The following is a 12,875-nucleotide window of genomic DNA, read 5'->3' on the forward strand; positions in this document are numbered from 1 at the left end:
AATTATCAGTAAAAACTACATGAATTCATACAGAAAATACGAATGCAGCTTTATTCTCCCAAAAATAGGACTTTATTCTTCAGAAATGCAATGTTATTCTCCCCCAAAAATAAAAATTTCTGAAACCAAAATCTTTATTTTGCAAAAATACAACTTTACTCTCCAAAATATACAACTTTCTTTTTTAAACCCACTTATTTCCTAACATAGATACATCTTTACAAAAAAAAAAAAGTAATTCTCACCCCAAAAAAACTTTATTCAACTAAAAATACGACCACCCCCCCCCCCCCTCCTCCCCAAAAAATATTCTCCCAAAATAACTTTATTCCTTAAATAAATATTACTTTATTCTTTAAAAAAGTATAACTTTATTCTCCAGATTTGGACCTTTACTCGAAAAAAAAAAAAAATCCTAAAATTACAACTTCGACAACTTTGACTATTATTGGGGCAGAAACAACTCTTGACTTGAGATTACAAGTTCCAACTTTATTAATACAGTTACGTACTGTATATATTTTTTTCACCTAACTTCATTAAGTTAGTAACTCAATCCAAATGTCGACCGTTGCGCTCCCCCTTCCCCTGCCCTCAGGTAACATGACGACATCGATGGAGGGCTTCGGGGCCGACAGCGTGTTCGCTACGGCAGCCGAGGATAGCGGGCAGTACAACGGCCAGTACCGCATCAGCCGCAGCCTGGTGCGCTCGGCCGAGGGCAGCACTGTACCACTAACGCGTGTTAAGTGTCTCGTCTCCATGACCACGCCGCACGACATACGACTGCACGGCTCCGCCGACACGCCTGCTTACATCGAGTTTGACGCATCGCTAGAGGGATTCGGGTATGTCTCATACATGCGCTTAAACACGCACACGCGACACTTAGTCAGCTCCGTAAAATAAACTAAGCTTGTGTGTTCTTCTTGGTCTAGCTCCAGATGCGTGTGTGTGTCCGTGTGTGTGTGTGTGTGTTACTAGTGATTGTGTATTTTCTGTGTGTGTGTTTGCTTTTGTTGCTACTTTACGTGTGTGTCTATGTTTTAGTCACAACCGAATAGAAAAGATTTCAACACAGCACTGGGGAGATGACAGCGCTGGCCCACTTTCGGCACAGCGACACACGCACACACACGCGCGCCCACACACACAAAAAGGACTTTCAGCTCTCCCATCTGTCAACATGAAATATTTATGCACTCCTCTGCTATTAGCAATAGCACTCTTCCCTTACACACACACACACCCTCACAAGATGCTTGAGTTATTGATTGACGCGTGTGCTTGTGTGCGTGTGTACTTGTGTGCAGGTGTTTGTTCCTTCCCAGCTTGGCTCCTCACAACGCCCCGAGCAACACCACCAATGGCTCCGGAGTCAGCGATGGCGACGTCATCAGCGGCGTGGGGACAGGTATGTCGCGGCTTGATGACATTATCAACCGGCGACCGCAAACGCACAGGACCTGAAATTAACGCTCGCCAGGAGCCAAATGCGACTAAATTTAATTGAGTGAATCACGGAGCACTACCCGACACGTCGCGAATGAATGTTTGTACCCATGTACACAAACATACATGCGCACATCATAGTGCAGCAGTGTGTGTACTGCAGCCAGTAATATTGGAGCAGCCTATATGTAACGTATATTGATGTGCTCAAAAACAGACAACACTGTTTATTCGTTTGAAGAAGTACCCCTCAATTGATTTAGTGGACAGCAAAAAAAAAAAAAAAAAATCTGATTGCGGTCAGTACAGCCTGTCACTCTCTGTTGCTAGCACAAGTCGTATTAGCAGTTAGCCACTACTAGCGGTGAGGCCACCAGCAACAACAATCAATCGTGTCATCATTGTTCAGGTGGTTTCTAAAATGACAAAACTAGTTTTTCTGTATTGTTATGAAAGATGATGCACATTTGAAACTAGCAATAATGCTAACAGGGTGTGTAGCATCATAACTGATGATAATGTTTACAATTTAATCTTCATTATCCCAGAGGGAACAGTTTGTTTATTTTGTGTCTTGTACCTCCAAAAATACTCAGGACTTCAAACTAGTTTTAATTTTTCTACATTTTCTTCACTGTTGAGTGAAAAGTTTTCTTATACTTTTCTATATGTATTTTATTTGCTTAATAAGTACAGTATGCTAATATCATGCTGAGGTTATTGCTTTAATTCTTGACTATGAGAAGTGTTGTTGACAAAAGGCGTTAATAAAATATTGAACTACTCTAGCTTCTTTAGTTTTCAGTATAAATGCTTGAAAACTGGCTATTTTAAAAAGTTTAAAAACAATATACAAAAATTGTGCTAATAATCAAGATCGGATGATATGAAAACAAATATTTTTGATTTTTTGCCAGATGGCCCACAGCTACAACAAACAAATAAAACATTCAGAAAGTCTCGTAATACAACAATCAGCACAGCAGTTTTACTAAGTAAAATCCAAACTCTTTAAAACGAAATTAAATGAAACAGCGACAGCCTGAAGTTTCAGCCTCCAAGCTGCTTGAAAGTCCTTTAAAAGTGTTAAATGACGAAAAATTTAACATACACATAAGTGCTCGGGAGTATGATCCCACGGAGGCTGTCATGCTGTGTGGCACGAGGACTTTGTCAGTAAAGGGAGGCCAGACTTTATGGCTGTTAAATGAAAATATTTGTTTCTTATTGCTGTTGTTTAATTTTGCTCTGACTTTTTTGTTTGCATCCAAATATCGTATTATTGAAATATGTGTAAAATTAGGGCTGCACCCATATCCACTTATTGCGATGATGTTTTTATTTTTATTTTATTTTTTATGATATTTTGTGGAAAATGATTTCATATTTTGGCCAGTAAATAATATGCTTGGCCGGTGGATTTTTTTTTCATCTACAGGCCATCTAGCCCAGTGAGTCAAAAAGTTAATTTCGGTCCCTGCCGATGTATTCAACACACCTGTGGACATCTTCTAGCCTCCATCATCTTTTTAATCTTCTCTCCATTTGTTTTCTGTTTTCATTCTCCTTCATAATCTCCTCTGTTTTCTCTCCTCTTTCATCTTGTCGTCCATCTACTCTCCATTATGTTTTCCATTTTTTCATCCATTTTATCTGAATAATCTCCTCTATCTTCACTTCTCAGTCTTGTCCTCACATCTTCTCTCCTTCATCAGATCTTCCATGTTGTCCTGTCTTCTTTTCTTCTTCACCTCCTTTATCTACTCTTCTCTCTAATTTATCCTCCTGTCTTCTGTCCATCATCTCGTGTATCTTCTCTCCTCAATCTTGTCCCCCTTTTTCTTTCCACTATCAGCTTTTCCATCTTCTCCTGTCCTCTCTCGATCGCATTCTCCATCTTACCTCCATATTTTCTCATCTCTTCTCTCCTCCTTCATATCTTCCTCATATCTGCAATCTTCTATCCTTTGTCACACCCTCTATCTTTTATCTTCTCCTCCATCTTTTTCTCTCCATAATCTCCCCTGTCTCCAAAGTCACCTCTTGTCTTTTCTCCTTAATCTCTTCCTTCACCTACTCTATTGTTGGATTTATCTTGCCCAACATTATAAAAAATAGACACAAAAGGAATGAAGACGCTGGTTTCTTTTTCTCATGAGGAGGGCGCATGGGAGATTGTTCAGATTACAGCCTCTCAACACGCTCTAAACAATCTCTCCCGTCGCTCCTGCATTTATTTGAAAATAGGGAGGTTTCTAAGTTTACAAGACATAACGTACTAAGCTACAAGACACAACACACTAAGGGTAGGGTTTCAAGGTGAAAGAAAACATGGCACCAACACCTGCCAGGTCCCGGCCACGTCCTTCTCTCAGATGATTCCTGCTGAGTCATCTTCTTGAAGGCGAGACATCTTTCTTTCTCAAAATTGTCCATAATACTAATGCAAGCTAAGCAAATAAATGATAACTTCTACAATATATCTAACATCTATCATCTCTCCTCATTAATCATCTTTAGCTTTTTCTATCCTCCATATTTTCATCACTCTTTTCCATCCTCTCCTTTCCTCCTTCCTGTCCTCTATTTCATCTCCTTATCCTCTCTTCTCATTCATCCTGTCCTCCCTTTCACTCACATGTTCTTTCCTCCTTGTGGTTCCTCATGTGGTAGATGTCATTCCTTACTCAATTCATCTTGGTCTTCCTCTTTCCTGAGCTGTCGTATCCTATGTTCTTATTTTTAGCTAGTCTCCTTTTCCCTCCCACTCGCTGTCACTCACAATAAGTTTACCACACGTCCTCCTACGTACTTGTTCCTCTACGTTCTCGCTATCCTCATGTCATCATCTCGTTAGCGGCGTTCCTCTTGTCTTTTTTCCTGCCCTCTGCGCCGCTTCCTCTTTGATGACATCATCGGCTTTGTTTGGTTGTCTTTGATATTGCTGCTCCCTCTGGAGTTCCAGCTTCAGGATGTTTTTACTTTTGCGCCTTGATAAGATCACAAGTAGTTTGAATGTGATCAAAATCAAACGACAACAAGGAAAATCTCAATATAAAGTCTTAATGTTGGCTGAATAATGTGCAAGGCTCTTTAAAAGCTGAATCCTTCTTGTTGTTTCCCTTGGTTGTCTTTCCTTTCTTTTCCTAAACTATCCTAGCTCGTCCTGTCGAGCTTCAAGCTGTTTATTGCCACCCCCAGTTAGAGTTTACTGTCAAACTAAACATAAAACAAAGCGATTTTATCGTTGTGTATTTAAAATAAACATAACTTTTCTTAAAGTCTGTTACATTAATGCAAACAGATAAAGGGAAACACCATAGATAAGATAACAAAGAGCATCTGTGTTGTAGTGTTATAACCCTTTAAGCAACGGATATTTGAACACAAACTGAGAAACATCCCTCTATCCATCCATTTTCTGAGCCGCTTATCCTCACTAGGGTCGCGGGTGTGCTGGAGCCTATCCCAGCTATCATTGGGCAGGAGGCGGGGTACACACTGAACTGGTTGCCAGCCAATCGCAGGGCACATACAAACACACAACCATTCGCACTCACATTCACACCTACGGGCAATTTAGAGTCGTCAATTAACCTACCATGCAGGTTTTTGTGATGTGGGAGGAAACCGGACTGCCCGGAGAAAACCCATGCAGGCACGGGGAGAAAATGCAAACTCCCCGGATTGAACCCCGGTCCCCAGAACTGTGAGGCAGACGCTCTCACCAGTCATCCACCGTGCCGCCATGGAGAAACATAAGTAGACATAATTTAACATTGCTTGCAGGTGAATTTTCTTTACCTTCTGCAAAACAGGACTAATACTTCTGCGGCTTATGGAGGAGCTGAGATGTATCTGTATATGTACATATGTATGTATTTTACAGCCCCCAAGTGGCCAAGGTGTGCACACCAGAAGCAGCAGCACAATGTCCATTAAATTCAAGCAAAAAATGTGGCAATGACTATAATTGTCTAGATTCTATTTATTTGTCATTATCATATGTTTTGATTAGACTTTACACCGATCTGATCGGCTTGATCGGTATCGGCCGATAATTAGCATTTTATGCTGATCGGCTGATCATCTTTAATGTCATAATTTGCCGATCCGGTCTTGCAAAAGACTGCGTCGCCATCGTGCACAGTACATTTGTATCCAAAAGCTACTTTATTTTTAGCCTTGTCGCGTGTCTTTTGACGTAGTACTGTAACTATCTTTATTAGTGTGATGATATTTTAATTGGTCACTACCACCTGCTGTTTGTGTGTCCCACCATACAGGGGAGCGGCTGTTTCCCCCACCGTCGGGTCTGAGCTACTCCACCTGGTTTTGTGTGGAGCGCTTCAGCGCGCCGTCGCAGAACCATCCGGTGCGCCTGCTGACGGTGGTGCGGCGCGCCACGTCATCGGAGCAGCACTACGTGTGCTTGGCCGTGGTACTGTCGGCCAAAGACCGCTCGCTCACCGTCTCCACCAAGGAGGAGCTGCTGCAAACCTACTGTGAGGCTTTATTCCTTTGTGCCTAGCTTTACGCATTTAATGGCATTTTATGCATTGTATTTCTTTTTTAATTTAATGGGATTTTTAATTGCATTTTATGTTATCTAATAGCGCCTTTTAAATGTTGTTTTTATTTTTTAATCATCAGTTCCATGAATTGTATTTTTTTTAGAATTTAAGGGTATTTTTATTTAATTTTCATACTTGAATGGCATTCTTTGTTATTTAAATTCATTATTATTATCTAATAGGCCATTTTATTAAATATATGTAATTTGTAATTAATTATAATTTTTGTATTATTTTGTTTCATTTTTTATCATTTAATGGCATTTTCATTAATGTTTTTGTAGTTGATGGGATTTTATTGATTTCATTTATTATTTAAATATTTAATGGCATTTTATAATACTTAAATGGTATTTTAACTTATTTGTTTAGTATTTAATGACATTTTCATCTATTTAATCTATTATTTCATTTTTAATGTATTTCATTGTCATACTTGCATGGCATTTTTTTATGTATTTCATTTAATTGTTTATTATATAATGGGCCTTATTGAATTCACTTAATTAGTCATTTATTGGCATTGTTATTGATTTTATTAGCTTTGTAATCATTTAATGGCATTTTCATTCATTTATTCTTTTATTATGTGATGGCATTTCTTTTCATTTATTTTTCAATATTTGATGGTATCTATATTTATTTTTTTTACTTTTGGTATTTTAATTTAGTTGTTTAGTATTTAATGACATTTTCATTGATTTAATAATTTCATTTTCATATGTGCGTGGCATTTTGTATCTTTTTAAATTTAATTGTACTACCTAATGGTACTTTTATTGAATGTATTTAATTTGTAATTATTTAATGGCCTTTTCATTGATTATGTCATTTTTAATCTTTTAATGGCATTTGCTTTCCTTTTTTTAGTATTTAGCTGCATTTTTATGAATTTGATATTATATTATTTAATAGTATATTTGTTTAGTTTTCATACTAATATGGCATTTAAATATATTAATTTTATTTTTAATATGTAATTGTTTTTTCAATATATTTTTTTTAAAAATCAGAGATTAGTGAAAACACGGTGAGGATCCTGCACAAATATCAGGAAAAAGGGGTGACGAGGGTTGTTGTGGTTATCAGTTCTTCAGGAAAGCCTTGTAGTCGGTGAGTCTGGCCAACTGCTGCTCGTTGGGAACCAACGAAACAGGGGGAGGATCTGTTTTTTTAGGGATCACCATCCTGGTCATGGGGTCTACCTGCCAGCCCTGACTCACCACACCTTTTATGGCCTCTTCCACCAAGTAACTCACAAAGGCAGCAAAATCTTTGGCAGTAATTTAAGTGTACGCTTGCACCACGTGTCCGTAGGTCCTGTGTGGCGTACTCTCTTGAAGTGGTATGCCACAATAGATGTGTAGATCCCAGGGAAATCTTACTGCTAAATTTGTTGGCTAACTGTCCAAATCGCTGCTAATTCAGGATTTGCCGCTTTTATTGCCGGGGGAATCCGCTTCCAGAAATACCTGGTGTTATTTATATCATTAGTAGTATTATTATTTGTAGGAAATAGATCGCCAGAGGCTGAGCATACACTTGAGGGTTCGCAATGCCTCCTGGTGCCTTGAACTCTTGAGTTTCACACGGCTCCAGTAGTTTGTCAACATTTTCTTCCATAATCACAGGACAAGGCATGATGAGGATTGTGTTGTTCTTTAGTTGACTTCTTAAATGATCATTCAGATTTTTTTTATTGAAGGCATTTCTTCTTGTTAGTATATTTATGTGTTCATTTATTGTTTTCATTTTTAATTGTTTAATATCATTTAAAAAATAGTTGTAATTGATCCAATGGCATTATTTATTCAGTCATTTCCTTCATTATTAAAATACTTTTTATTGATATAGTTTAATAGGTCATTATTCTTTCTTTAGTTTCATTTTGTTTTCCATCCATCCATTCATTTTCTGAGCCTCTTATCCTCACAAGGGTTGCGGGAGCGCTGGAACCTATCCCAGCTATCATCGGGCAGGAAGCGGGGTACACCATGAACTGGTTGCCAGCCAATCCCAGTTTTATCTAATTGAATTTTATTTCTTTCGATGCATTTTTTATTATTTAATGGCATTTGTGTTACATTATTTACTGTATGTTGTATTTAATGGTATTTTAATTTTGTGTAATTTTCAATGGCATTTAAAACAAGATATGTTTTAATATTCAATGGCATTTAGCCATCCGGAAACCTCCATAGTAAACACAAAGTATGCTACTTAGGTAGACATCCATCCAGCCATTTTCCATACCGCTTATCCTCACTATCTTCGGGCGAGCGGCGGTGTACACCCTGAACTGGTCGCCAGCCAATTGCAGGGCACATAGAAACAAACAACCATTCATAAACCCTAACCCTCACATTCATACCTACAGGCAATTTTATTGCAAAATGTCTTAGAAATAATTATGTGACCTTGCCCATCCCTGTCTTTTTTTCATCCCCCAGCGGACGAGTCTAGCGAGGAGGCGTCTTTCTATGATATCCTTCCCTGCTGTGCCCGCTTCCGCTGCAGTGAGCTGATCGCCGAGGGCCAATGGCATCACCTGGTGTTGGTCATGAGCAAAGGCATGCTGAAGAACAGCATGGCCACGCTCTACCTGGACGGACAGCTCATCAACACCGTCAAGGTACATTCCCAGAACCCAAAGTACCTTTTTCAGGGCATTAAATTGATCGCAACTGGACTGTTCTGTTTGTCTTAGATGTTTCGCCTCAGATCGGAGTAGGGTGAATAGCCGAGTTGCAATCACTTCAATGACCTTGAGAATGAAATGTCCTGAATAAATGAGAATATTCCTAGCCACAGCCCTATTGTCAAATGATAACCAAGGAGTCTGCATTCTTTTTTTTTGTCTTCCTGACCAATGGCGAGCATCAGCTTCCTGTCAGGACAAACTGATAAGAACAACTTTCTAAGCGCAACGTTACTGACAACTTGGGTTTTCTGCCCTCATGACGAGATATTCCAACCTTTTCATTTGAACATAATTAGTATTGTCTTATAAAACTCAGTTTTTCAAAAAATCTAAAAAAAAAAGACGTAAAAAGACAAATACAACACACAAAAAGACAAAGAAAACAGAAAAGACAAAAAACAAAATAAATACAATTAAAACATGCAAGAACAACATCGAATCACAACTAACACAGGAAAACTAATTAAAAGACAAAAAAGTGAATAAGGTAAAAAATAAAGACAAACTAAATAAAAAAGAAAACCAGTTACACAGAAAGTTTAAAAGAAAAACAAAAAGAAAAAAAATGAAAAATGAAAGAAAAAAGCAACTAAAACAGAAAAAAAGCACAAAGAACACAAGAAAGACAGAAAATAGAAAGAAAAAGTTGCAACATACAAAAGAAACCAAAAACAAACACAAAAAACTAATCAAAGACAAAACGCAAAGGTGGGCAAAGGGGAAAAACAGAAAAATAGTCATGTAAAACAGAAAACAAAACCAAGACAAAACACTGAAAATGCAAAGCAAACAAAGAAAACAAAAAATGAAAGAAGGCAAAGCAAAGAAATAGATAAACAAAAAAGCAGGAAAAAAAGAAAAAGCGCACAAAACCAAAAAAAGGAAAAAATAAAGGAATAAAGAAAAAGTAAAAAAACAGAAATACAACCCCAATTTCAATGAAGTTGAGACGTGTAAAACATAAATAAAAACAGAATACAGTGATTTGCAAATCATGTTACACCTATATTTAATTGAATACACTACATAGACTAAATATTTAATGTTCAAACTGATAAACTTTATTGTTTTTAGCAAATAATCATTAACTTAGAATTTTATGGCTGCAACACGTTCCAAAAAAGCTGGGACAGGTGGCAAAAAAGACTGAGAAAGTTGAGGAATGCTCATCAAACACCTGTTTGGAACATCCCGCAGGTGAACCGGCTAATTGGGAACAGGTGGGTGCCATGATTGGGTATAAAAGGAGCTTCCCTGAAATGCTCAGTCATTCACAAGCAAAGATGGAGCGAGGCTCACCACTTTGTCAACAAGTGCGTGACAAAATAGTCAAACAGTTTAAGGACAATGTTCCTCAACGTACAATTGCAAGGAATTTAGGGATTTCATCATCTACGGTCCATAATATCATCAAAGGTTTCAGAGAATCTGGAGAAACCACTGCATGTAAGCGGCAAGGCCGAAAACCAACATTGAATGCCCGTGACCTTTGATCCCTCAGGCGGCACTGCATCAAAAACCGACATCAATGTGTAAAGGATATCACCACATGGGCTCAGGAACACTTCAGAAAACTAATGCCAGTAAATACAGTTCGGCGCAACATCCGTAAGTGCAACTTGAAACTCTACTATGCAAAGCAAAAGCCATTTATCAACAACACCCAGAAACGCCGCCGGCTTCTTTGGGCCCGAGCTCATCTAAGATGGACTGATGAAAAGTGGAAAAGTGTTCTGTGGTCCGATGAGTCCACATTCCTGCCTACAGTCCAGACCTGTCTCCCATTGAAAATGTGTGGCGCATTATGAAGCGTAAAATACGACAACGGAGACCCCGGACTGTTGAACAGCTGAAGCTGTACATTAAGCAAGAATGGGAACGAATTCCACCTACAAAGCTTCAACAATCAGTGTCCTCAGTTCCCAAACGTTTATTGAATGTTGTTCAAAGAAAAGGTGATGTAACACAGTGGTAAACATGACCCTGTCCCAGCTTTTTGGAATTGGGGTTGTACAACAAAAACACAAAGCACCACAATAAAGGCAAAGAACAGAAAAAAAACTCATCACAAGAAGTTCAGTTATGCACCGCCATGGGACGTGCAGGAGCTAAAGAGATTTTTAAATATAAACATTTAAACAACATAAAATTCAAAACTTGCCTAAAAAAACCTTGCAATTTAATAATAATATTTGAAAAATCTTGTTATTTTTGTTGCAGCTCCACTACGTGCATAGTGTCCCAGGGGGCTCGGGCTCGGCCAACCCCCCCGTGGCCAGCACGGTGTACGGCTACGTGGGCACACCACCCGCCCAGCGCCAGCTCTCAGGCTTGGTGTGGCGTTTGGGGCCATGCCACTTCCTGGAGGAGGCGCTACCAGCTTCCAGCGTGGCCGCTATCTTCGAGCTTGGCCCCACCAACGTGGGCAGCCTGCAGGCCGTCTACCTGCCCTGTGAGCGCCACTCCTGCTCACTGCTTTCGGATCGGCCCGCTCGCCCGCTTGCTCACTTTTTCTGAACAATCTACCCATTTGCCCCGACTTAGGTAAGGAGTCCAAGGCGGAGATGGCGCCGGCCGCCCCGGTGGCGCTAGTGCCCGAGGAGAAGGTGTCCTTCAGCCTGTTCGCCGTCTCCGTGTCCACGCTGACTGTGGCCAAGATCAGGAAGGTCTACAACAAGCTGGACAGCAAGGCCATCGCCAAACAGGTGACAACAAACAGGATTTGGATCTGGATGTCTGGTTTACAGCTGTTAGCGCTTTTATTTTGGTAGCTTTCTACTTCCTGTTGGCGCTACGGGACTATGTCGGTATAGAGCATCTTTTTGTGAACAAAGCACTTTGACTTGAGTATTCTGCAACTGGTTTTGTGCATTTGAGTCCAGTTTAGCCACGTTTAACACTGTTATCAGTTTTATTTTGGTAGCGTTCTACAACCCCAATTCCGATGAGGTTGGGACATTGTTTTAAACATAAATAAAAACAGAATACAATGATTTGAAAATCATGTTCAACCTATATTTAATTGAATACAATACAAAGACAAGATATTTAATGTTCAAACTTATAAACGTTATTGTTTTTTGCAAATAATCATTAACTTAGAATTTTATGGCTGCAACAAGTTCCAAAAAAGACTGAGAAAGTTGAGGAATGCTCATCAAACTCCTGTTTGGAACATCCCACAGGTGAACAGGCTAATTGGGAACAGGTGGGTGCCATGATTGGGTATAAAAGGAGCTTCCCTGAATTGCTCAGTCATTCACAAGCAAAGATGGGGCGAGGTTCACCTCTTTGTGAACAAGTGCGTGAGGAAATAGTCGAACAGTTTAAGGACAATGTTCCTCAACGGACAATTGCAAGGAATTGAGGGATTTCATCATGTACGGTCCATAATATCATCAGAAGGTTCAGAGAATCTGGAGAAATCACTACATATAAGCGGCAAGGCCATAAACCAACATTGAATGCCCGTGACCTTTGATCCCTCAGGCGGCACTGCATCAAAAACCGACATCAATGTGTAAAGGATATCACCACATGGGCTCAGTGCAGAAAACCAATGTCAGTAAATAGTTTGGCACTACATCCGTAAGTACAACTTGAAACTCTACTATGCAAAGCAAAAGCCATTTATGAACCCTGAAACGCCGCCGGCTTCACTGGGCCCGAGCTCATCTAAGATGGACTGATGCAAAGTGGAAAAGTTTTCTGTGGTCCGATCAGTCCACATTTTTGCCTACAGTCCAGACCTGTCTCCCATTGAAAATGTGTGTCGCATTAAGAAGCGTAAAATACGACAACGGAGACCCCAGACTGTTGAACAGCTGAAGCTGTACATTAAGCAAGAATGGGAAAGAATTCCACCTACAAAGCTTCAACAATTAGTGTCCTCAGTTCCCAAATGTTGTGATGGTATGGGGCTGTGTTATTGCCAATGGCATGGGTAACTTACACATCTGTGAAGGCACCATTAATGGTGAAAGGTACATACAGGTTTTGGAGAAACATATGCTGCCATCCAAGCAACGTTTTTTTCATGGACGCCCCTGCTTATTTCAGCAAGACAATGCCAAACCACCTTCTGGACGTGTTACAACAGCGTGACTTCGTAGTAAAAGAGTGCGGGTACTAGACTGGCCTGCCTGCAG

At 39.6% G+C, this 12,875-nt stretch overlaps 1 protein-coding gene and 1 pseudogene across 2 annotated transcripts in view; one reads left to right on the forward strand and one right to left on the reverse strand.

Moving 5' to 3' along the window:
- wdfy3 (WD repeat and FYVE domain containing 3) overlaps positions 1–12,875 on the forward strand; it is a 109,982-nt gene that overhangs the window by 46,044 nt on the left and 51,063 nt on the right. For both annotated transcript variants that reach the window (XM_061672726.1, XM_061672725.1), the window contains 6 exons: positions 599–848; positions 1,314–1,414; positions 5,739–5,957; positions 8,477–8,658; positions 10,948–11,179; positions 11,272–11,432. In XM_061672726.1, coding sequence (XP_061528710.1) covers positions 599–848; positions 1,314–1,414; positions 5,739–5,957; positions 8,477–8,658; positions 10,948–11,179; positions 11,272–11,432 — 1,145 coding nt within the window. The remainder of the gene's footprint in view (positions 1–598; positions 849–1,313; positions 1,415–5,738; positions 5,958–8,476; positions 8,659–10,947; positions 11,180–11,271; positions 11,433–12,875) is intronic.
- LOC133400261 (COP9 signalosome complex subunit 8-like) lies at positions 7,112–7,667 on the reverse strand (annotated as a pseudogene).

Source organism: Phycodurus eques, chromosome 3, assembly GCF_024500275.1.
Source record: "Phycodurus eques isolate BA_2022a chromosome 3, UOR_Pequ_1.1, whole genome shotgun sequence".
NCBI classification, from domain to species: domain Eukaryota; kingdom Metazoa; phylum Chordata; class Actinopteri; order Syngnathiformes; family Syngnathidae; genus Phycodurus; species Phycodurus eques.